General features: G+C 42.5%; 1 protein-coding gene across 1 annotated transcript in view; it reads right to left on the bottom strand.

Moving 5' to 3' along the window:
* Positions 1–4,722: 4,722 nt before the first annotated feature.
* Positions 4,723–26,614, bottom strand: part of EMP1 (epithelial membrane protein 1) — a 41,929-nt gene continuing 20,037 nt past the window's right edge. The window contains exons 2-5 of the mRNA XM_044301674.1: positions 14,680–14,790; positions 11,632–11,734; positions 11,121–11,264; positions 4,723–5,686 (exon numbers count right to left, since the gene is read on the bottom strand). Coding sequence (XP_044157609.1) covers positions 5,532–5,686; positions 11,121–11,264; positions 11,632–11,734; positions 14,680–14,757 — 480 coding nt within the window. The 5' untranslated portion in view covers positions 14,758–14,790 and the 3' untranslated portion in view covers positions 4,723–5,531. The remainder of the gene's footprint in view (positions 5,687–11,120; positions 11,265–11,631; positions 11,735–14,679; positions 14,791–26,614) is intronic.

The following is a 26,614-nucleotide window of genomic DNA, read 5'->3' as shown; positions in this document are numbered from 1 at the left end:
CTTGTCATTAATAACCGTAGACAGGAGTCCACTGATAAGTTGCCGTTTTTTGGGGCATATGGATTCCATCCACAGTTTGGCACATTTTCTGGTTCTCAAACTTCTGATATTCCTGAGAAGGAACAATTTTCCTCTTCTTTGTCTTCGATTTGGCGGAAAATTCTAAATAACCTGAAAAAGATGGGCAACAGTTATAAGCATGTGGCTGACAGGACACGTATGAATTGTCCGGACCTGAGAGTGGGTGATTCTGTGTGGCTGTCCACAAGAAACATTAAGCTTAAGGTACTTTCCTGGAAGTTGGGCCCAAGATTTATTGGTCCATATAAGATCGCTGCCATTGTTAACCCTGTAGCCTTCCATCTTGAACTTCCTCAGGCTTTGAAAATAAATTCATTATGTATTTCATAAGTCGCTGTTGAAGAAATGTTTTGAACCTGTTGAGCTGTCCTCCTTGCCTCTTGCTGATGTCATGGTGGACGGTAATTTAGAATTTCAAATCAGCAGGATTGTGGACTCCCGAGTTCTCTGTAGATCCCTCCAATATCTCATCCACTGAAAGGGTTATGGACCAGAGGAGAGGATGTGGGTTCTAGGGGCCGATGTGAATGTGAATCGTCTGGTGAAGGTCTTTCACAGAGCCCATCCTGATAAGGTCGGTCCTGGGTGCCCGGAGGTCACCTGTAGAATCGGGATACTGTAACGGTCCCTCAGGTGACTGATGTCAGGAAATCAAGGAGATTGGCTGAGCGTGGAGGAATCTAACAGCCTCCTTGATTTCTCTTGATTCAGTGTTGATAGGGTTAATGACCACTTCTCTTTGCTCAGCTATTGCTCAGTGGTCATCACTTCTACCCTTTATAGTCTCACCCCACCTTTATGACTATGCAGTTGATAGCTTTATTTGGGTTTGGATGAGCTGGTGTGAGATCCTCTCTGGTGTTCCTGTTCTTCCATCTCTACAGAAGAACGTTCACGTTTGTTTGTATTTGTTATATTCCCTGTTGTTGTATCTGTGCCTGAGACAGAGACTCCATTCGTCCATCTGGGGAGGAATGAGTTGTCTCTGGTCCTATACTTATTCCAGGGCCTTATAGGGAAATCAGGGCCTAGCTATACTGCTTATGAATATTCCTACCTTCAAGGTCTATTCATATTGAAAGGTAGTCAGGACCCGGATTAGGGTTGTCTAGGAGGTGACCTGTTTCTTCCCTAGCTTCCAGGCCCAATTACTGTTCCCCTTCCCTCCTGTGTTCAGTGTGAGTTTCCCCCCACAATGATCGTGACACAGAGCTGCACGGACAGGCAGACAAGCAGATGCCTGAACCCTATGCGGCACCACACATGATGGTCACAGACAGAGTTGCAAAAATAGGCAGACAAGCAGATGCCTTTGCCCCCATGCAGAAAGACACATGGTGGTCACAGACAGAGCTGCCCAAACAGGCAGACATATATAATACGTATAAACCTACAAAACCTCTCTGTCTAACGCCAATAGCACTACACTCCACCTGAGACAACACACAATGTCATAGCAAAAAAATCTGTGGGACCAATTATCGAAAAATTATACCAACTTTATTTCAATAATATATATAAAATATGGAGAAGGAGGGCAAGATGGAAAAAAATATACAGAGAAGCGAGGGGCAAAGCCTCATTGGACAGCCATGTTACCCCACAGCACTGTAATAACAGTCTCCGGATAAAAGGCTACACCCTGTGCCTCACAAATAATGGTCATAAAAATCTATTCAATAAACAAGAAAAGTTTAACAAAAGTAGTAATAATATACACCACCCACCCCTATAAGGGATTATGGTGTGACATTCTTGCTGCAAATAACCTATAACCACCATCTGATATGATGCACACAGTAAAGGACCCAATATAACTATGTACTGTTTTACATAGTTATATTGTAATTGGTCCCACAGATTTTTTTGCTACGACAAACAGGCAGACAAGCTGATGCCCGGACCCTATGTGGAACAGATGTATGGTGGGGCTGCATATACGGGTAGACACAGAGCCGGACAAGCAGGGACCAAGGCAAGGTGATCTTGATGTGTCACTAGGTGACCACACAGACAGGGCAGATGGAATAAACCCAGGTAAAGTGCATAGTTCCTGCACCCAGCAAAGCTGGAGACAGACTGTCAGGGCCACAGCTAACAGGAATATATAGCACCTAGTAACTACACCCAGACCACGACATTAACCCCACAAGAACCAGACAACAGCGAGGGGAGCAAGAACATACAAGGAGAACAGTACACACACAGGCTGCCTTAACTACCCTTCACCCCATGGCATCCACTGTAGTCAGTACACCACAGCAATCAATGTGAACAAACCCGGAAACTCATGTCCTAGTGATCCACACTGACAGGCTGACGATATCTTTTAGTATGTTCAGTCATGGACACATACAGAAATGTGAAAAGAAAATTGATGTTGAAGCAGTAAATATATTTTTTGTAGTACCGCATTTCACACACACTGAATAGATGTACAGTATATTTGTATGTATATTTTTAAATGATGCAAATGTGAACGGAAAAATGGTTAAACTATGTACTGTGGATGTTAAAAATAAATAGTAATAGAATTACAACAGAGACGGGTTGTATTACATTTAGAAATATTGCATTTCAGTCTATGAATCCATTTAATATTGTATCAAAATATTTACAATTAGTGCAAAAACTACGTTTATCCACATAAAAGCAATAGTCCCATTAAATATGCAAAGAGTAGTAGTAGAAGAAACTCCGGTCTATCTAGATCAGGGGTGCACAACGGGGGTAAAGGGGTATTACCAACTGAAATACTATAATGATGGCATATTGAACACACAGTATATAGCATTAATGTATAGTTACACTTCCAGGACTCCCATAAGGGGAAAATACATGAAAAATGCAGTTGAGCAGCCATAAGACATAGACATACATGTCTGTTACCAGATGGTTGGGGGCCACACATAATAGCATCAAGGGCCGCAGGTTGTGCACCCCTGATCTAGATAGTACGCAGCAAGAAATGACAATAGATTCTGACAACGGGAAAGACCATCCAGAAAGGTCAAACTAATGGAATTAAAATGATAGAGTAAAATGTGCTTCAACTGCATTTTTAGCGGTCCATGTAATATATGAATTGGGGTTACCGTTATTCTAATCAATAGGCTGTACCCAACACAATCTGACACTGATGAGTACTGCTAGTATCAGACTGTGTGGGAATACACACCATTGACGGGGAGAATGGCTAGACCCACATGTCAAATTATTCTTAAATTTCCAGGAGGAAAAAATGGAGGAACAGGAAAGCGCAGAGTTCTAAGGAAAGATGCTTCAGAATCTCAAGGAGAACACAAATACTAACTATACCAGACATGCTGGGAGAGTAAAGCCTCAGTCACACGTCCGTGCTCAAATCCGTGCTCAGGTGGTCAATGATGCATCCGTGTTGGCTCTGTGTGTCTGTTTTTTGCCGTCCATGTTGCAGTCATGTTTCACTGACACTGAACAGCTGAAAAATTATGTTCAAAGCATCTCTACTTAATAATCAGTGAAATACGGATGCAACACGGATGGCCATAATGGACCCTAATGGAAGTGATGGATCCGTAAACACAGACAAAATAGAGCTTGCATCCGAGCTAAAAACACGGACCCATGGACCGTGCTAAAACACTGATGTCTGAATACACACATTACAATGAATGGGGACGTGTGCTGTCCGTGGAGAACACGCACAGTTCACGTCGGTGAATGAGGCTTAACAGTGAGGAAAAATTATCATGTACACAAGGCTAAAGATTTTTTCATTGTGGTCTCCCATGGTTAGGAAGGTATTATATGCTTAGATTTTTCCATCTACAGCAGTGTAAGTATATAGCCACATGTTGCGAGTCCACAGCACCAAAATCTGCAGTGGCAAAATCCACAAGTGGTGTAGATTCTGCTGCCAATTGCAGGTTCAAAATCTGCTGCGTATTTGCAGCAGATTTCACCCTCAGAATTGCAAGTGGTGAAATCTGTAGCAGAAATCCACATCATAAACTGAAAAGCTGCGGAGCTGAAATCCGCACTGGATGTCAAGTGCAGGTTTTCTTGCAGAAAATGTGTGCAGCATATGAATCTATAACATTCTTATCCACTTTGCTGCTACTCTAAATTGCTGTGGAAAATCTGTAGAAAATGTGTCATGCGTGGCTGTACTCACACGTGGCAAATTGAGATTTTAGGTAACATCGCCTACATGCTGTGAAGAAATCTGCTGCCTAATGTGGATATTACATCGTGCAGCATGTCACTTTATACTGTGGACGTCACCATTTGCAGTGCATAGAGTAAATCCCATGCCAATTGCACAGTAAAATCAGCAACAAATCCTCCACATGTAACCATACTCTAAAGCAGGGATGTCCAACCTGCGGCCCTCCAGCTGCTGCAAAACTACAATTCCCTGCATGCCTGTACAGCCTATCTATTAGGGCATGCTGGGAGTTGTAGTTTTGCAACAGCTGGCGGGCCGCAGGTTGAGCATCCCTGCTGTAAAGGTTTGCTGCACTCCCCCAGTGTCATTTGCTTTTGAATCCTCATTAGGCCGTAATTTCGTAGGAACCCCTTTTATTACCCCTATATGACATATTCCTTTAATAACTTGTATTAATCATTTTACAGCTCAACTTAGACACAGAGAAACACTTTATTGTCACGTGATACTTTATTTCATGATTCATCACTGTGCAATTACAGTAAATTCTTAGAAAGCAACAATACTTTTCTCTAAATGGCTAGATATAAAAGGTATAGCATTCCCCACCGTTAAACTGGCATATATGTCTGACCTGGGAAATAATAAAAAAAACATAATATATCGGACATATAGCTATATATTGACTTTGAGGGTAATGTAATTCTTTGTAAACTTTCCTGACAAAGGGCCTTTATATTACTGATAAATTATTAAGCATATTACTCTTACTTTTGATTTTTGTATGTAATACCACAAAGGTAAAACAGAAAACTAATGATTAATTGTCAAAATGGAAGAATCCTTTTTCTGTTCAATTTGTCTTGCACTTAAGAGGGCTTGTATCATGGACATGCAGTACTTAGACAATACCACATGGTGTCCCCATAACGTAATCTAACACAAAGATCTTACACCAAAAATATGTTTTACACTAGAAATAAATAAAAATTATGAAAGACTTTATGTTGATTGCAGGACACAAGTCACTCCCAGTTTACAACAGTTGTGATTTTAGCCATGACAAAAAAATATTTAGGAAACTAATAACAAAATGTGAGGCACCATGTTGTCGCTTACTACTTAGTTGGCTTTCCTGTTGCCAAAAGGCGGCAATTAAAACTTTTTGATGTCTTTCATAGACTATGCCCACTGTGTATGCCCTTTTGTCTATGACATCATTTCTGATGTTGGCAAGTTGGAGGATTCTGTTGACATTACGGATCACAGGCTGTGGGGCAGATACAGACTTATAGGACAATTACTTCTTCCGCAGGACCATATAGAGGATTCCAAGTATAAAGCTGAGGCAGAAACAGATCCATGCTAAAATGAAGCAATAGGCGTGGTAGAATCCTGGAGTACTGTTTGCAAATCTGGCTGTGTAGATGGAAACTCCACAAAGAATACAAATGACTGTGAAGAAAAAAGAAAGATGGCAGTCAGATTACTGTACTTATCTCACACTTATGTAATGGCTATCTGCCCACTTGTGTCTGTTTAATGTCATGAATCAATTACTTACAAAACGGCCTGTCATTTTCCAGAAGCAGCCTAGTAGAGTCTAGTGTTGTAACTCGGCCCCACTTGAATGGAGCTGATCATGAACCCATGAACAAGTCAAAAAATTATTTCTGACAAAGTACAGGAAATAAACCATGCGCATGGAACGTCAGGGCCGCAGTTGGTATAAAGCTGTTTGTCTTAGTTTTGACCTATGTCATTACTGTTCTAGTCTTATTTCTAGTTCAAATATATTAAAAGAAGAAATCAATAAAAAAAAAAAAAAAAACATACACTGAACAAAAATATAAAAGCAACACTTTCGGTTTTGCTCCCATTTTGAGCTGAACTCAAAGATCTGAAACATTTTCTACATACACAAAAGACCCATTACTCTCAAATTATGTTCACAAATCTGTCTAAATCTGTGTTAGTGAGCACTTCTCCTTTCCCGAGATAATCCATCCCACCTCACAGGTGTGGCATATCAAGGTGCTGATTAGACAGCATGAATATTGCACAGGTGTGCCTTAGACTGACCACAATAAAATGCCACTCTGAAATGGGCACAGTTTTGCCTTACTGAATTGCACAAACGGAAAGCCAAAACACCAGTCAGTATCTGGTGTGGCCACCATTTGCCTCACACAGTGCAACACATCTCCGTCGCATAGAGTTGATCAGGTTGTTGATTGTGGCCTGTGGAATGTTGATCCACTCCTCTTCAATAGCTGTGCGAAGTTGCAGAATATTGGCAGGAACTGGAACACACTGTCGTATACGCCGATGCAGAGCATCCCAAACATGCTCAATGGGTGACATGTCCGGTGAGTATGCTGGCCATGCAAGAACTGGAATGTTTTCAGCTTCCAGAAATTGTGTACAGATCCTTGCAATATGGGGCCGTGCATTTCATGCTGCAACATGAGGTGATGGTCGTGGATGAATGGCACAACAATGGGCCTCAGGATCTCGTCAGAGTATCTCTGTACATTCAAAATGCCATCAATAAAATGCACCTGTGTTCGTTGTCCATAACATACACCTGCCCATTCCATAACCACACTAACCCCACTGCCACCATGGGCCACTCGATCCACAATGTTGACGTCAGCAAACCGCTCACCCACACAACACCAAACACGCTGTCTGCCATCTGCCCTGAAAAGTGAAAACGGAGACTCATCCATGAACAGAACACCTCTCCAACGTTCCAGATGCCATCAAATGTGAGCATTTCCCACTCAAGTCGGTTACGACGACGAACTGCAGTCAGATCCAGACCCTGATGAGGACGACGAGCATGCAGATGAGCTTCCCTGAGATGGTTTCTGACAGTTTGTGCAGAAATTCTTTGGTTATGCAAACCAATAATTGCTGCAGCTGTCCCGGTGGCTGGTCTAAGACGATCATGGAGGTGAACTTGCTGGATGTGGAGGTCTTGGGCTGGTGCAGTTACACGTGGTCTGCGGTTGTGAGGCCGGTTTGATGTACTGCCAAATTCTTTGAAATGCCTTTGGAGATGGCTTATGGTAGAGAAATGAACATTCATTGCCAGGGCCGTCTTTGCCGCAGGGAAAAAGGGGCAGCTGCCCTGGGCCCTGTTGCTCCTGGGGGCCCAAGGGAGCTCCGTTTCCCAACTCCCATTCACTAGTCTATGATATGTGAGTGAGTGTTGTGTGGCTCGCTCATTAGTAAAGGACTTCACTGTCCAGTGGCGTTGCAAGGGGGGTGGGGTGGGTGCGGGCCGCACCGGGTGACACCAGTCTGATGGGGTGCCACCCGTGTCCTGCCGGCGCTGAAGTTCTCACTCACAAGTCTTCAGAACAAGCAAGCACGTCAGCGCCGTCACATGGTAAAGGGGGTGTGACTCACCGCAGCCTGGTGAGTGGCGCCGCGGTGGAGCAGCCAGCAGGGACTCAGTCTCCGCCTCACTCACCTTACATAGCCAGACCTGCCACTGCCGCGCCTGGGGAGGAGGAGGTAGCTAGACCACAGAGAGCGCAATCACGCATATTGACTTTATTTTATATTAGAAATTTAGACCGGTCAACAAATGTTTTATTAACCCCATTCATAAATTAGTGGGGGATTATTATAGAGATGGCCCCAGGAGACATAAGGGGTTAGGTTCTCTCTGTCTGCTGCTGAACTGTGGCCTCGGGCCACCTGTCCACATTTACTAATCTTTGCTCAGGGGGGCCCTCATGGTGTGGTGTGGACTGGTCATTTTTACTAAGGATTATAGTTTAACCATTTATGTGCAAAACAGAAAATAAGAAGTCAGCTCCAATCAGATATCTGCACATAGACCAAGAGTCTTGGTCTATGTGCAGATATCTGATTGGAGCTCACTTAGTGACTTCTTTTTTTCTCTTTTGCACATAAACGGTTCAACTATATTCCTTAGTAAAATTGACCCGTCCACACCACACCATGAGGGTTTCCCCTGAGCAAAGGTTGAAATTAAAATAAACGTTACTTTTTTTAAAGCATTAACTCTTTCAACATATTTTTGGTTATATGGCAAAAAAATTATTGCTTCGAGGGTCCCAGTAAATTCTTGCCCAGGGTTCAATCAAAATTAAAGACGGCCCTGTTCATTGCACAGGCAACAACAGCATTGGTAGACATTCCTGCAGTCATCATGCCAATTGTACGCTCCCTCAAACGTTGCAACATTTGTGGTATTGTGCGGTGTGATTAAACTGCACATTTCAGAGTGGCATTTTATTGTGGGTAGTCTAAGGCACACCTGTGCAATATTCATGCTGTCTAATCAGCACCTTGATATGCCACATCTGTGAGGTGGGATGGATTATTTTGGCAAAGTGCTCACTAACACCGATTTAGACAGATTTGTGAACAATATTTGAGAGTAATGGGTCTTTTGTGTATGTAGAAAATGTTTCAGATCTTTGAGTTCAGCTCATGCAAAATGGAAGCAAAACCAAAAGTGTTGCGTTTATATTTTTGTTTAGTGTAAATATCCCAAGCTATCCATGTTAGAAACTATGAGAACTATATAAGAAGTCTTCTATGTGTATGTCAGGAGATCAACCATCTGAGATGCTTTGAAAATCTGCCCAAACCAATCTGCCCAAGGGGCGGCGTTTCATCTGAAAATGCGCCCAGCCAGCTGCTCCCAACTGCCGTTCTGTAGCCCCGCCCAGCTCATCAATATTCACTTCGCTGGGCGGGGCTACAACTCTCCGCACTATCATTAACCCCTTTGGAGATGTGAGTGAGCAGCGCTCTGAAGCGCTGCTTTGAACAGTGCCTGGGGCATGCGCATGAGGCAGAGGCTGCAGCTGCCTCTGGGAACGCAGGCAGGGTGTGTACAGCAGGCGCGATCTAACCACGGCGGGGCGCAGGCGCAGAGGATTAGACGGACGCTGCCAAGAGGATTCTATCAACCATACGCAGGATCGTGACTGGGGAGAGTTGTAGCCCCGCCCAGCAAAGTGAATATTGATGAGCTGGGCGGGGCTACAGAACGGCGGTTGGGAGCAGCTGGCTGGGCGCATTTTCAGATGAAACGCCGCCCCTTGGGCAGATTGGTGAGGAGACAGGCAAGTTATAAAACTTTATATTTCGGTATTTAGAAGGTGGACAGGGGGGATACTTACATGCTTTTAATAGACTGTATAAGACCTGTATTGTCAGATATATAACACAATATGCTGAATTTGCCTGTCAGTGTCCCTTTAATGTATGTTTTAATGTGTTTTTATATGCAATGTTCCCCTGTATGATGCAATAGCAGGCCTAGTTGGGTGTAGTTAGACATCCCAGACACTAGAGGGAGATAGGGAGAACCTAGTATAAATGTCCAGGCCCAGGCAGGGAGTAGTTAGTGCAGAGTCAGGAGTCTGAGAAGACAGAAGCTAGAAGGCATCAGCCAGAGATATGCTGAGGGCCTCCTCCTGACATGCAGCTTGATAGCCCCGGCTGCTAGCTATGACCAGGAGGAGACCTAGCCTGCCTGAAGCCAAGAGAGCCTTAGTTAGCTCTGAAGTCACCCCAGTAGCAGGACAGAACCTCCTGGGAGAAACCCACAGTTCTTCACAAGACAAGTAAGGATATCACAAGTAAAGATAAGTAACCCTGATGGGCAGATGCATTAGAAAGTAAAGCAAGGATTTAATACCAGAGGAAGATATATATTTTACCAAGGATTTTAGCCACCATTTAGGCATCCGGGCCTTGGGATAGAAAGCCAGACAGGAGTTCTAGAAAGAACAGTGTACACTATTTCTGAGGAAAGGTACAACCTGATTCTGAGTGCATTGTGGATTTACCCTCTGAGTATCTTGCATAACCAATACCTGCCATCTTGTGGAATAAGCCTGCTTGTAAAGCTGTGATCTAAGAGACTGTGTTACCATCTGATGTATAAAGTTGGACTGTTAAGTAAAGCAACGTTTGGTTCACTATACCACCTGCGTACCTCACTTATTCCAACTATCAACCGGTGTGCCACCGTCAAAGGCACTGGCGTCACGAACCTTAAAGGGACCTTGCCCCAGGCACTCAAAATACCTGTAACATCCAGGGCACCTCATCCACCATCAGGCCTGGTCCCTACATACAGAGTGTGCCCCAGAGGAACTGTGTCTACCTCTCCTTCACTGCCACATGCCTGCCCAGGGTTCTCCAATACAGTGAGCAACCCTCGATTGCCCATAACCGTGACCTCACTTCGCTATACCCTGCAGGTCTGGCGTGTTGCACTATTATCCAACAAAAGCTTGTTCTTTCAGGACTAGTTCTGATGATGGAACATTTGACCAAAGAGAAATGATCAGACTATATAAGGCTACTTTCACACTAGCGTTTTTTGCGGATCCCTTATGGATCAGCAAAAACTCTTCCATTACAATAATACAACCGCCTGCATCCGTCATGGACGGATCCGGTTGTATTATGTCTTCTATAGACATGACGGATCCCTCATGAACTCCATTAAAAGTCAACGGGGCGACGGATCCGTTTTCTATTGTGCCAGAGAAAACTGATCCGTCCCCATTGACTTAAATTGTGTGCCAGGACGGATCCATCTTGCTCTGCAACACATCGCGGACAGAAAAACGCTGCGGGCAGCGTTTTGGTGTCCGCCTCCAGAGCTGAATGGTGACTGAACGTAGGCAAACTGATGCATTCTGAGCAGATCCTTTTCCATTCAGAATGCATTAGGGCAAAATGATCCTGAATGGATTTCACAAACGGAAAGCCAAAACGCCAGTGTTAAAGTAGCCTTAGACTGTAATAAAGAAATGCCAGCGTGATCAGACCCAACACAATGAAACATGACATTCAGTGTCATAGCTATGCACCGTATACTTACAGCAGGTAAACATCATGGCTCCTGTAATGTAAAAGCGACATCCTTTTTCCAATGTGAAGAGCTGCCCAACGAATGACATCAGTGCAATACAGCAGAAGATAATGGCCAGAATCATGAAAGCTTCCACTGCCCTCATAGACGGGTCTGAAAGAGACGGACATTAGTAGTGGACTGGCAATCTACAAGCACAGGAGCGGTTGGCCCTACAGTTTGAGGCTTAACTCCTTAAGCAGTCAGGTTCTAGACTATACACCGTTGATAATATATAATTATTTAGTATTTCTTTGGACAGTCATTCATATGTATAGAAATATGAAACATACAGAAATGAAACATTTTGACTGCATTTAAGCTAATAGTTTTATTGTGATATGTACAGAAATGTAAAGTTGAAAAATCCAGAATGTACATCTGCACAAGTGACCTACTCTGCTCTAACCTACTGATTAGAGAATACGTTTGGTGATGTCACAATGAGACAGAAAATATAACAGTAATAATAGTAACTTACGATTGTCACTGGAAATGCTGTCAAATATAGTAGTACAAACCCCAGCATTGCACACTTGCCATATGCCTTGTGAAATTGGATTATCTACGTTTTTTAGCCAAACCTGAAACACAATAAGCAAAGTAAGTACAAGTCTCTGCACATATCTGTGTACTTCTCCAGCCATTGAGATATTGTTTGTAAGAAACATTAGAAGGTTCAGTTCTACATACAGAATTTTTTTTTAAGTGTCAGAATGCAAAACCAACTTTTCTGAAAAAAGTGTTTGTATTTTAAAGTGTAATTGTCATTTTTTTGTAATGTGTAGGGGCAGTGATACTGAACATTTTTGTAATAAACTTTAATGACTGAAATCGTATATATTTCTATTAGAAAAATAGCTCTAAGGCAGTGATGGTGAACCTTTTAGAGACCGAGTGCCCAAACTGCAACCCAAAACCCACTTTTTTATCGCAAAGTGCCAACACGGTAATGTTACTGAATATGAATGAATTATATCTTCCATGTATTTCATCACTATAATAGCCGCCTAATTCAGTTCGCTGCCTGTGCTGTTCATAGTACCCCTTGCGCTGATTAATGGTAGCAAAAATCTAAGGCATATTGGTACACCATAGACTTTTTCCAGGGTGCGGGTGCCCACAGAGAGGGCTCTGAGTGCTGCCTCTGGCACCCGTGCCATAGGTTTGCCATCACTGCTCTAAGGCAACAATCCCTGTCTTGTGTTGAGCACGTCTCCACAGTTAAGTTAATAGAAGACAGGGAGCATTGCTATAGAGCTATTTTTCTAATAGAAAGCGACGATTTTAGTAAGGCTACTTTCACTCTAGCGTTTTCGCTTTTTGTTCAGGGTTCTCACAAGCGGTCCAAAATGGATCAGTTTTGCCCTAATGCATTCTGAATGGAAAAGGATCCGCTCAGAATGCATCAGTTTGCCTCCGTTCAGTCACCATTCCGCTCTGGAGGTGGACACTAAAAGGCTGACTGCAGCGTTTTGCTGTCCGTCTGACATAATGGTGTTCAAGATGGATGGCTATAGAAGACCTAATACAACCAGATCCGTTCATGACGGATGCATGTGGTTGTATTATTGTAACTGAAGCCTTTTTGCAGATCCATGATGGATCCGCAAACAACGCTAGTGTAAAAGTAGCCTAAGTAAAGTACATTACAAAAATGGTCAGCATCACTGCCCCTATACATAAAAAAATGAATAACAGTTATACTTTAAAGAGGACCTTTCACCTTGAAAAACATTGTTTAAGTATCCTGACATATACAGCGCGCCCAGGGATCTCACTGCACTTACTATTCCCGGGCGCCGCTCCGTTCTCCCGTTATGTCCTCCTGTATGTTCGGGGACTTGGTTATAGTAGGCAGAGTCTGCCCTTGTTCTGCTGTAGCGCTGGCCAATCGCAGCTCACAGCTCACAGCCTGGGAGGTTTTTTTCTCCCAGGCTGTGAGCTGTGCACTGCGATTGGCCAGCACTACAGCCTAGGAGGAGGAAACACCCAGCAGAACAAGGGCAGACTCCGCCTACTATAACCAAGTCCCCGAACATACCGGAGGACATAATGGGAGAGCGGAGTGGCGCCCAGGGATAATCGTAAGTGCAGTGAGATCCCTGGGCGCCGCTGCATATGTCAGGATACTTAGTTCACAATGTTTTTCAAGGTGAAAGGTCCTCTTTAATATTTTGAAAACATGAAAAACCTTAAAAATTCTTTCTTTGCTTTGCATCTATTATATTTCTACAGAGCTGTTTGAGGATTGCAGTTTTTATTGGTACCATGATGATCACTTTTTATAAAAAAAAATTGGGGGGGACAAGGTGACCAAAAAAATGCAAATTGGCCATTTTGAATGTTATGGCATTCAATGCACGTGATAAATACTTTTATATTTTAATAGTTCAGATATCCCAGATACGCCAATACCAATTATGTTTATTTTTTATTGTTGTATCTGTAGATTAGAAAAGGGCAGTGGTTTAAATTTTTTATATTTTTGTGTTATTTTTTATATTTTTAAAACGTTTTCTACTGTGTTTTTTAGTCCCCTTGGGGTATTTGAATAATTTTCTGTTTGCTTGTGTTATAGACTGCAATAAATTAGTATTGTAATCTATGAGATTTTATAAGGCTTCCTACTAAGCCCAGGGCAGGCAGGACTTAAAGGGACACTGACAGGCCCAATAACCATAATTAGCTGTACATATCCATGCACAGGTCTTCTAATGTGCATTTAAAACATATAAGTATCCCCCCTGTCCACATTATGAATACTGCAAACTCGTGTTTTATAACCTGATGTAATCCCTGTTCTTTCTGCCCAAGGGGCGGGGTTTCAGCTTCTCTTGTGCCCAGAGAAGCTGAAACCCCGCCCCTTGGGCAGAAAGAACAGGGATTACATCAGGTTATAAAACACGAGTTTGCAGTATTCATAATGTGGACAGGGGGGATACTTATATGTTTTAAATGCACATTAGAAGACCTGTGCATGGATATGTACAGCTAATTATGGTTATTGGGCCTGTCAGTGTCCCTTTAACAGGCATCTTACTATGACTGGCCAGGGCACTTTCAAAGGCCACAGGCTACCATAGTAAGCAATCTGAACCCCACAATGTCACTGTGGGAGCGCCAATCAGAGAACTGAGGGAGAGCCCTCCCTCTGTCTAACCCTTCAGATGCCACGGTCAATATTTACCACTGCAGCTGAGGTGTTAAATGACTGGGATTGTAGTTATCTCTGATCCCAGTCATTGGCAGCCGATGACAGCTGAATTACACTGTCTGCCCTGAATGGTGCAGGATCCCATTCCATATATCCCTCTCGCACCTTGAATGCAGAGTTATGTTAGGGTGTAGGAAAGGATTCATAATATTTCTTGGAGTTATTTATCTTATTTATCAGTCTTTGTCTCTAAAAATTAGAAAATTTCTCTTTTAAATATTTTCTCTGCAGATTCTATGTATGTCTATGGTATTGTCATGCAATTTAGTAGCTCACTGCCAATTACATTTTTTCTCTTATCTTAATACATACATTGGAAATCGTGGCCACAAAGAGCATGATTGTGACGGCAATATGAACCACGAACACGGCAGCTAGGATGACCAACATCTTGGCTTATTACTGGTGATAACACAACAGGCCCTGTAGGAGATATAGGAACACAAATGATCAGACATGAAGAATGAAGAAATATTGTATACTGTCACACAAACCGCTGTCATACATATTAATACACAGCAGAAAGATGTGCTAATGACTAGTGTTGATCGTGAATATTCTAATCGCAAATTTTTATTAGCGAATATTGGCACTTCAAGAATTCGGGAATATATAGAATATAGTGCTATATCTTCGTAATCGCGAATATTATAGAATTTTTTTTCATCAGTACCCATGATCCCTCACTGCTTCTTGCTTGTGGGCCAATGAGAAGGCTGCAATATCTTTGACTTTAGGAGTAGTGTTGATCGCAAATTTTCGCATAGTGAATCTTTATTTCAAATTTTTCCGATTGCCGATTTTCACAATGAAGAAAATGAGGAGATCATGATTTTCTCAAAAATATGACAAATATTCGCGAAATATCGCAAATTCGATTATTGCCCCTGCCGCTCATCACTGCAAATGACTGTGCTAAATAACCACAACTGCCTTGGCCATCTGCTGAAGAGGCGCAGATCTTTATGCTTGCGTTGTATATAGCATATCTGTTATAAAATGATTGTACTTTATTGTGAAGTATCAGACTATTATAATTCTTTGTCAAGTAGCATAGAAAACCCAAAAGATGACATGATGCAGTTAATAAAATGGTTTATTGTGAATGGATGACCTAATGAGCATGTAGTGTCTGCTTATAGCATCTAAGCCTGGCAGCAGAATCCTATGTTTGATGTACAGTACTTACATAAATATTACTCTAATCATTGACGATATGCTATAGCACTTATCCATGGGAGGTCCAGCCACCTGGACACCCACTGATGCTCAGAATGAAGGGATGGAAGCTCTAGCGCCCCTCACAGTTCTTCCCTGTACTGCATAGAAGAGCCCAATTCTTTGTTTTTCAGGATAGAAGGGGGTCCCAAAGGTTATACCACACCGATCATATCTTATGCCATTTCCCAGTGATACACGATAACTTTACAAGATGAGAGTACCCTTTTAAGACAGATTCAGAAAATAGATGGCAGTAAAGGAATGCAGTAGGAGCCTAAGAAAACCAAAAGAGAGAAAAACAATTAGGGTTAAGATAAAGGGAATGAGCCAAAGGGCAGGAGTAGCTGCAATACAATTTGGAGCCCTACAGTGGTTCACTCCATAAGTGAATGAGATTGGTAGGAAAAAGGTGAAATGGAGGAAAAAGAATAAAAGATGGAGATGCAAATTGCTGGACGGGAGTAAAGAATGGCAGTATAGAGGCTTAGGCACATATTGACAGATAATGATGGAATGCTGGGTGAGATCTAGATTGTGCATAAAAACTGAACTTGCAACTTCAAGGAGTGTCCTGATGGGTGAGGTAGTATCATTTCATCACTGGTATGTGTGATTTACAGACACACCTTCTACACTGAAAGTTATGTGACTCAATCCCTGTTTTCTTCACATCACACCCATACCCTTGTAGGTTTTATACAAATCAGTTGTCCAGCAGTAAACTCAAGGTATAGAAAGCTGATATACAAAAAAGGGCAAGACATCCTTGCACCTAAAAAGCTTTACTTGTACTGTATGTTCTCCTAGTATTTGGTAGAATGTCCAACTCACTAGTAGGCAATACCTATCCACGGTATAGGGGATAAGTACCTGATAGGTGGGGTTCAACTGATGGGGCCTCCACCCGTCACGAGAACGGGGGCCCCGTGTCCCCCTCTTTGAATGGTGCAGCAGTAATGCATGCGCACTGACCGTCCATTCAACATTATGGTTCAGCTCTCAACTATTTGTCAGTCCAGTGGAGTAAAATCTATCAGCAGCTATGTGCATGTATGGCAGCTGCTCCATTCAAATGAGGGAACATGGGGCCCCTGTTCTCGTGACCAGCAGGGTACCAGAAGTCAGACCCCACCCATCTGACTTATAGCATGTATCCTGTAGATAGGGAATAAGGGGGTCATTTACTAAAGACACTGATCTTAATAACCTCTATAGCTGGCAGTGCATCTGCCGAAGTTATGGAGAGGCTCCGGCCTCTACAGAACTTCAGCACATCCAGCGCCAGTCTAAATGTAAGCCAGCGTCCTTGTTGGCTTGCAATTAGACCATTGTCTACACCTAAAACAGGTGTAGAAAACGAAGAATCAGGCGGGACTACTGCCCCCCCCCACCACGCCCACTTTTTGAGACCTGGTGTGAGGGGGAGGAAGTCGCAGATTGTGGCGCAAATAACCTTCTCACCCAAATATGCACCAGAAAGACACCTAATATAGGATAGTTTATGACCCCCTAAGGGTTTTTATGGGACAACCCCTTTAATCTGTACAGACTGTACTGTAGAAAAGCAAAGACAAGAGTGCCACGTGAACAGGATTATATTGGCAGATATCATCTTTGTTCATAGGGATCAATGATGCCTTATCTTTGATGAACCCAGTGGATTGAACCAAAACTATGTAACATTTTCTAACTAAAACGCAAGTCTAAATCAACATGTTTTACCCCACATTGCCATATATAAGGTCAGCTAAGCTCTCACAGGTGTGTGTGTTCACAAACTTGTTTCCAATATCAACCAGCAGAATTATGAAAGCAGCACTGGATTTTAATTGATACTCTAATGCAGAATGTTTACAAAGTTACTAAGTTACTACAAAGTTAATAACTAGATATAAGAAACTAAAAGTAGGATTGCATATGTGACATTCAAAACATCTGTCACACATATGATGTTTCATATTGATCATCCATGAACTTTCCACCAAGGACAATGCCCATATTATATAATACTGATTTTTAGATAGGAATTATTTCCAATAAGTTTTTATGTAGAGAATTTTTCTAAATTCGGCAAATGGCATTTATCATGTAGAGAAAGTTAATACAAGGCACTTACTAATGTATTATGATTGTCCATATTGCCTCCTTTGCTGGCTGGATTCATTTTTCATCACATTATCTATTGCTTGTTTACAGGTGTTTCTGTAATCCAGTAGTGGTGGTCATTTCAGGAAATTTCAGAAAAAATTTGATTTGATGTGAAGCCGAATTTCCTTGTGCTTCGTGGTAACTAGGGATGAGCGAATCGACTTCGGATGAAACATCCGAAGTCGATTCACATATAACTTTGTTCTAATAATTTGTACTGTAAAAAAACATTTCCTGAACTCGGGTTTGGTTCCAATCCAAGGTACCACTTGGAACAGAACTTCAGCTCATCGGAGCCAATACATTCTAATACTGTACGGAGCTCCTGCTCCGTACAGTATTAGAACAAAGTTGTAAGCGAATCGACTTTGGATGTTTCATCCAAAGTCGATTTGCTAATCCCTAGTGGTAACGAATCAATTTTCCATAAAATGGCAATAAAACAAAAAATTTGCAGTCACCTCATCCATTTGCGCTGTTTCTTCAAGCAAGATGGCCTTCATGGTCAAATGGTATTTTTTTTTTATTTTTTTTATTCCTGACAGCCCTCAATTATCATCTCAGATGCCACAATCAGGGGGCGGCACAATCGCCATTCCCCATCATTGTGCCTGCTACTCACAAAGAAAGGCGCTTTGTGATCACTAATGAATGTCTATAACTAACAGCACACAATAAAGCTATTCGCTAAACCGCACTAGTTTGATGAGTAAATAGATTTATCCCTTTGCGCGCTAAGGCCATGATTATAGCTATAAGTAAGCTTCACTGGAAGCCAGGTCAAACACTCGTCTTGCCTCTTCATGCTTATCTGGAAAGTAAATGCGCAACATTCTCTCTATTGTTCTACTCGGATTTGCTATTTGCTGTCATTTAATGGGCAAGAGTAAGGGATGGTTTCATTTTTCAACTGTTGGCAAAGCAAAAATACAAATATTTCCATATAATACAAGAGCATAGAAAGCTGGCCACGCACATTCGATGTATGTTGGCCAAACCTGTCAATTTTGGCAGGATTGGCCAATCATCTAATGTGTATAGGATAGGGGCCTGCTGTTTCTACTCAGATGGCAGATGTCAAGGGAGAGAAAGGCAGGACATGTTGCATTTCCATTCCTGGAGGCTGGCAGTGGCTTTCTATCCCCTTCTAATCACAATGCAGAGCTGAGAATACATGTACAGAATATAGGGGACCAGGAGAGATAATCGTCTGCCAAATAAACACTGTCTCAAGTGTTTGGCTGGCTTTACATGCAAACTATAAAATGGGGTGTTAGATAACACATTTTCAAGTACCCCATTAGCGATTTCTGAATGAATGGAAAGTGGGTGCCATTTCAAAGACTGTCTTCAAAATGTGTCCCTCAGAAGGCCGACCGACTTCAAAGCCAACTGCGTAATGTGTTGCTACAGGGGAACTGGACACTTGCTGTCAACAATTGTAACAAGAAGGCATTGTCCAAAGCACGCAACCCCTTTAAAAGGAACCAGTCATGTTGAAGATGGTGTCTAAGATGAAGGCAGCTTGTTATAGAGAAGAATAGGGTTTTGTGTTAAAGGATTCAGTATATTGTACTCATTTAAAGGGTTATTCCCATCTCAGACATTAGAGACATATCACTAGCCCCCACCTCTGGGATTGGCACCTATATTTGGAACAGAGTCTGGAAAGTCCCGGAGGGTACACCGCGCATGCGCTCCCTCCCTCCATTCATTTCTACTGGACTGCCGAAAATAGCCGAGTGCTGTCTCTGCTATTTCCCACAGCCCCACAGAAGTGAATGAAGTGGTGGCTGCGCTTGTGTTGTTTGCCTCCTATTCATTTCAATGGGACTTCTGAAACTAGCTCAGCGTGCTGCTCAGCTATTTTCGGCTCTCCGTTAGGCCTCTTGCACACAAACGTATTTTCATTCCGTGTCCGCTCTGTTTTTTTTGCGGACTGTATACAGAACCATTCATTTAACCGCCTCTGGAACGCCTAACGCAGGATCGCAGTCCGGAGGCGGCTGTCCCAGGCACAGTGACGCATATACAAGTCATCTCGCGAGACACGAGATTTCCTGTAAACGCGCGCACACAGGCGCACGCGTTCACAGAAACTGCAGGTAAGCAAGCTGATCTACAGCCTGCCAGCAGCGATCGTTCGCTGGCAGGCTGTAGATGCGATTTTTTTTTAACCCCTAACAGGTTTATTAGACACTGTTTTGATAACAGCATTTAATATACCTGCTACCTGGTCCTCTGATGGTCCCTTTTGCTTGGATCGACCACCAGAGGACACAGGCAGCTCAGTAAAGTAACACCAAGCACCACTACACTACACCCCCCCTGTCACTTATTAACCCCTTATTAACCCCTGATCACCCCATATAGACTCCCTGATCACCCCCCTGTCATTGATTACCCCCCTGTAAGGATCCATTCAGACGTCCGTATGTGTTTTACGGATCCACGCATCCATGGATCGGATCCGCAAAACACATACGGACGTCTGAATGGAGCCTTACAGGGGGGTGATCACCCCATATAGACTCCCTGATCACCCCCCTGTAAGGCTCCATTTAGACATTTTTTTGGCACAAGTTATCGGAAATAGATTTTTTTTGTTTTTTTGTTTTTTTCTTACAAAGTCTCATATTCCACTAACTTGTGTCAAAACATAAAATCTCACATGAACTCACCATACCCCTCACGGAATCCAAATGCGTAAATTTTTTTTAGACATTTATATTCCAGACTTCTTCTCAAGCTTTAGGGCCTCTAAAATGCCAGGGCAGTATAAATACCCCACATGTGACCCCATTTCGGAAAGAAGACACCCCAAGGTATTCCGTGAGGGGCATATTGAGTCCATGAAAGATTTAACTTTTTGTCCCAAGTTAGCGGAAAGGGAGACTTTGTGCGAAAAAAAAAAAAATAATAATAATTTCCGCTAACTTGTGCCCAAAAAAAAAAATCTTCTATGAACTCGCCATGCCCCTCATTGAATACCTTGGGGTGTCTTCTTTCCAAAATGGGGCCACATGTGGGGTATTTATACTGCCCTGGCATTTTAGAGGGGCCCTAAAGCGTGAGAAGAAGTCTGGAATCCAAATGTCTAAAAATGCCCTCCTAAAAGGAATTTGGGCCCCTTTGCGCATGTAGGCTGCAAAAAAGTGTCACACATGTGGTATCGCCGTACTCAGGAGAAGTTGGGAAATGTGTTTTGGGGTGTCTTTTTACATATACCCATGCTGGGTGAGATAAATATCTTGGTCAAATGCCAACTTTGTATAAAAAAATGGGAAAAGTTGTCTTTTGCCGAGATATTTATCTCACCCAGCATGGGTATATGTAAAATGACACCCCAAAACACATTGCCCAACTTCTCCTGAGTACGGCGATACCACATGTGTGACACTTTTTTGCAGCCAAGGTGGGCAAAGGGGCCCACATTCCAAAGAGCACCTTTCGGATTTCACAGGGCATTTTTTACACATTTTGCTTTCAAACTTCTTCTCACACATTAGGGCCCCTAAAATGCCAGGGCAGTATAACCACCCCACAAGTGACCCCATTTTGGAAAGAAGACACCCCAAGGTATTCCGTGAGGGGCATTGCGAGTTCCTAGAATTTTTAATTTTTTGTCACAAGTTAGTGGAATATGAGACTTTGTAAGAAAAAAAAAAATAAAAAATCATAATTTTCCGCTAACTTGTGACAAAAAATAAAAAGTTCTATGAACTCACTATGCCCATCAGCCAATACCTTAGGGTGTCTACTTTCCGAAATGGGGTTGTTTGTGGGGTTTTTCTACTGTCTGGGCATTGTAGAACCTCAGGAAACATGACAGGTGCTCAGAAAGTCAGAGCTGCTTCAAAAAGCGGAAATTCACATTTTTGTACCATAGTTTGTAAACACTATAACTTTTACCCAAACCATTTTTTTTTACCCAAACATATTTTTTTTAAATCAAAGACATGTAAAACAATACATTTAGATAAAAATGTATATATAGATGTTGTTTTTTTTTTTTTTATTACAACTGAAAGTGAAAAATTTCATTTTTTTGCAAACATTTCGTTCAATTTCAATTAATAACAAAAAAAGTAAAAATGTCAGCAGCAATGAAATACCAGCAAATGAAAGCTCTATTAGTGAGAAGAAAAGGAGGTAAAATTCATTTGGGTGGTAAGTTGCATGACTGAGCAATTAACACAGTGAAAGTAGTGTAGTGCAGAATTGTAAAAAGTGGTCTGGTCATTAAGGGTGTTTAAGCTAGGGGGGCTGAGGTAGTTAAATGGGTCCGCAAAAAAAATAAAAAATGGAAGGTACTTTGTGTGCATTCCATTTCCGTATTTACGTATTTCTGTTCCGTAAAAAAATAGAACATGTCCTATTATTGTCCGGACAAGGATAGTACTGTTCTATTAGGGGCCAGCTGTTCCGTTCCACAAAATAAAGAATGCACACGGATGTCATCTTTATGCAAGAGGCCTTAGGAATGAATGGAGGGCGGCCATGCATGCACGGTGTGCCCTCCGTAACTTTGAGAGCTCCGTTTTAAGTATAGGTGAGGGTCCCAGAGGTGAGACCTAAACCTATAAGACCTTGGGGGCATATCCTAGCAATATGCCCCAATGTCTGTAATGGAAAAAATCCTTTAATTGCCTGCTCATTCTGGGTTTTGGAGTCAAGGTGGTCTAGTCAGTGACTGATAGCCATTCCCTTGGGTGCTGTTCATACACAGAAAGTTCACCGATAGGACTACCTTATTGACTCCAAAGCTCAGAATATGCAGGAATTTAAAATGTATAAATTACAAGTTTTGTTAAATCCTTTCCCATAAAATTATATATCACCTGCTCAGCTCCTCAGTTCTGTAACATGCAGAGTTCCCTACGTTTACATAGTCACAGGGTACATTTTGGTTGGTGACATGTTTTATACGCCACATTGTAGGATTTTACTACATCTGTCTGAATCAACACAACATTTTAGGGTAACTGTTCTTAAAGTAATGGAATAGTTAGGGCTGTGGAAATAGATGAGGCAGAGTTTTCTTTCAATTAAACACAAGGCTGGACAGTGACAACCTCCCACGAAAACCTTTAGCAAAAAAAGCAAAAGAAAACAACACTACCAATAAATGAGTAAGACGCTCTCATAAAAACCTGGAAAATAAGAAAATGATATATTTTGGGTGGTGATATCAGAAATACAGAGTCGGGCTTCGTTTTAGCAAGAAGTAATTATACATTTAGTTTGTGTGCTTGTTTTTCTTTCTTTTTTCTTTACAAGTGTTGGAGGTATTTTATTTGCCACACCTTAGCCTGAATCTGTGCTGGGCCAAGGCCAGTAGTTTCTGCAATAACTTGCCAAAGGGTGTGGGCCGCCACATTGCAAGAAGTTGAGAAAATTACAGATGGTATAATAGAGACAAAAAATACAATTTGTTTCTTCCATGGACGCAGATATAACATTTTCAGAAATGAAAAGTTGTTATTTGAAGGTAAAAAATAATTATACTGTCTGAAATGCATTGCATGTGGTCCACAGCAAGCTGTCTGTGCTGAACTAAGCATTAAGGCAAAACATAAATCTGGAATAAATACAATGACTTCAGTTCTGTCAAACTTCATTTAGTATAGAAAATGAATGCGTCATAGGCAGACTAAGCAGAGAAATACATCAGCTATTAAAGGAAGCATTGCTGATAAAAGCTATATTCAATATCAGACTGGGTCTTGACCCCACCAGAAGAAATGTTTGAGGGCTCCCCCTTCACATCCACGTTCAACAGGATTTTCCAGGACCTAAAAAAGGTTACTAAATGCCTGGAATGTGTAAAAAAAAAACAAAAAACTTCTAACAGGTTAGGCTACTGTCACACTCACGTTTGGTGCGGATCCGTCATGGTTCTGCACAGACAGATCCGTTCAGATCATGCAACCGTCTGCATCTGTTCAGAACGGATTTGTTTGTATTATCTGTAACATAGCCAAGACGGATCCGTCTTGAACACCATTGAAAGTGAATGAAGGACGGATCAGTTTTCTACTGCGCTAGATTGTGTCATAGAAAACGGATCCGTCCCTGTTGACTTACATAGTGTGTCAGAACGGATCCATTTGGCTCAGTTCCGTCAGACGGACACCAAAACGATGCAGGCAGCGTTTTGGTGTCCACCTCCAGAGCGGAATGGAGACTGATCGGAGGCAAACTGATGCATTCTGAGCGGATCCTTTTCCATTCAGAATGCATTAGGACAAAACGGATACGTTTTGGATCGCTTGTGAGAGCCCTGAACAGATATCACAAACGGAAAGCCATATCGCCTGTGTGAAAGTAGCCTTAAAGGTATTGTGACACTTCAGACATTGGGGGCATATTGCTAGGATATGCCCCCAATGTCTGATAGGTGCCGCACCTTTACTTAGAACAAAGCTGGCATAGTTCCAGAGGGTGTACCGCTCATGCACGGCCATTCTCCATTAATTTCTATGAGAGCGCCGAAAATAGCCAAGCGATGGCTGGGCTATTTCTGTAAGCCCCATAGAAGTGAATGGAGTGGTTCTTGAGCTTCCCAGTGCTCCTCCCATTCATTTCAATGGGACTTCTGAAAATGGACCCGCATGTATCAGACCTAGCGATATGCCCCAGTGTCTGAGATGGAAAACCCCTTTAATCTCCTGCTGTTCCAGTGCTGTTGCTTTGCTCCTTCTGGTTGTCTTGGTTTCTGGTGTTGTAGTGATGATAGCATCAAATACTCCACATGATTGCTGCACCAGTCACTGGCATCTGCGGTCATGTGAGCTTGTCATCTACATCATCGCTGCAGGAAGAATGGGGAAGCCTTCTTTTTTGTATTTTAAATTCCTGTAATTTAACAAAATGTATTGGAGTTCTGAAAAACTTCTCAAACTCTGTTGTAAGTTTCAGAAGATCACTGAACACACAGGACATATCTATAATGGTGCATTTACACCCCCCACCTGAGCGGGCAATTGTCCTTCCTGATATTTACCCGCTTGTCAGAGGCAATGAGGACTGCATTTACAGGCAGCAATCACCTCCACTGTGGGGACAATCACGTGTCCCCATACAGATTCATTGTTCCTGGGTAGAATGCTGTTTACATTGTTTTTCATATGCTCGTTCACCTTTACACAAGACAATTATCGTAAATAATTTGGAGAGTTTGTTCATGATCATCTGCTTGATTGGCAAGTAATTGGCTTCAAAGTCAGCTCCAAATGAGGTCTTCTACTGGTCCTTTGGGGTCTATTATTGTGTCAGTGTCTAGGCCCAGAATCCCTTTGTATTCAGGGGGCCTCTTGAACTCAGAGGTGCTGTAGGTCTCAAAAATTGCTGATGGTTAGTAGGTCACTGTGCACCAGTTTAAGGGTGTCTGCACTCCTTGAAGATTTTTTGGCAGAAATTTCAGCGACTGAAAATCAGTTCCGTTCACTTGAATCAGGTTTGCAGGAAGCCAGGTGCTCGCCTTCCCATTCAAATGAATGGAGCTAATTTTCTGCAATAAAATATGAAGTGTGTGACGGCATCCTAAGCATTGCTACTACAGAGGAGGGCAGAGATCGGCTACATACAGTATGTACGTCCACAGGTAACTGACCATATCTATACACGGCATCCTAAGCATTGCTACTACAGAGGAGGGCAGAGATCGGCTACATACAGTATGTACGTCCACAGGTAACTGACCATATCTATACACGGCATCCTAAGCATTGCTACTACAGAGGAGGGCAGAGATCGGCTACATACAGTATGTACGTCCACAGTATGTAACTGACCATATCTATACACGGCATCCTAAGCATTGCTACTACAGAGGAGGGCAGAGATCGGCTACATACAGTATGTACGTCCACAGTATGTAACTGACCATATCTATACACGGCATCCTAAGCATTGCTACTACAGAGGAGGGCAGAGATCGGCTACATACAGTATGTACGTCCACAGGTAACTGACCATATCTATACACGGCATCCTAATCATTGCTACTACAGAGGAGGGCAGAGATCGGCTACATACAGTATGTACGTCCACAGGTAACTGACCATATCTATACACGGCATCCTAAGCATTGCTACTACAGAGGAGGGCAGAGATCGGCTACATACAGTATGTACGTCCACAGGTAACTGACCATATCTATACACGGCATCCTAAGCATTGCTACTACAGAGGAGGGCAGAGATCGGCTACATACAGTATGTACGTCCACAGTATGTAACTGACCATATCTATACACGACATCCTAAGCATTGCTACTACAGAGGAGGGCAGAGATCGGCTACATACAGTATGTACGTCCACAGTATGTAACTGACCATATCTATACACGGCATCCTAAGCATTGCTACTACAGAGGAGGGCAGAGATCGGCTACATACAGTATGTACGTCCACAGTATGTAACTGACCATATCTATACACGACATCCTAAGCATTGCTACTACAGAGGAGGGCAGAGATCGGCTACATACAGTATGTACGTCCACAGGTAACTGACCATATCTATACACGGCATCCTAAGCATTGCTACTACAGAGGAGGGCAGAGATCGGCTACATACAGTATGTACGTCCACAGTATGTAACTGACCATATCTATACACGGCATCCTAAGCATTGCTACTACAGAGGAGGGCAGAGATCGGCTACATACAGTATGTACGTCCACAGTATGTAACTGACCATATCTATACACGACATCCTAAGCATTGCTACTACAGAGGAGGGCAGAGATCGGCTACATACAGTATGTACGTCCACAGTATGTAACTGACCATATCTATACACGGCATCCTAAGCATTGCTACTACAGAGGAGGGCAGAGATCGGCTACATACAGTATGTACGTCCACAGTA

The sequence above is a fragment of the Bufo gargarizans genome, chromosome 7, assembly GCF_014858855.1.
Source record: "Bufo gargarizans isolate SCDJY-AF-19 chromosome 7, ASM1485885v1, whole genome shotgun sequence".
In the NCBI taxonomy this organism is placed as follows: domain Eukaryota; kingdom Metazoa; phylum Chordata; class Amphibia; order Anura; family Bufonidae; genus Bufo; species Bufo gargarizans.
This window is presented reverse-complemented; position numbering and strand designations above follow the sequence as displayed.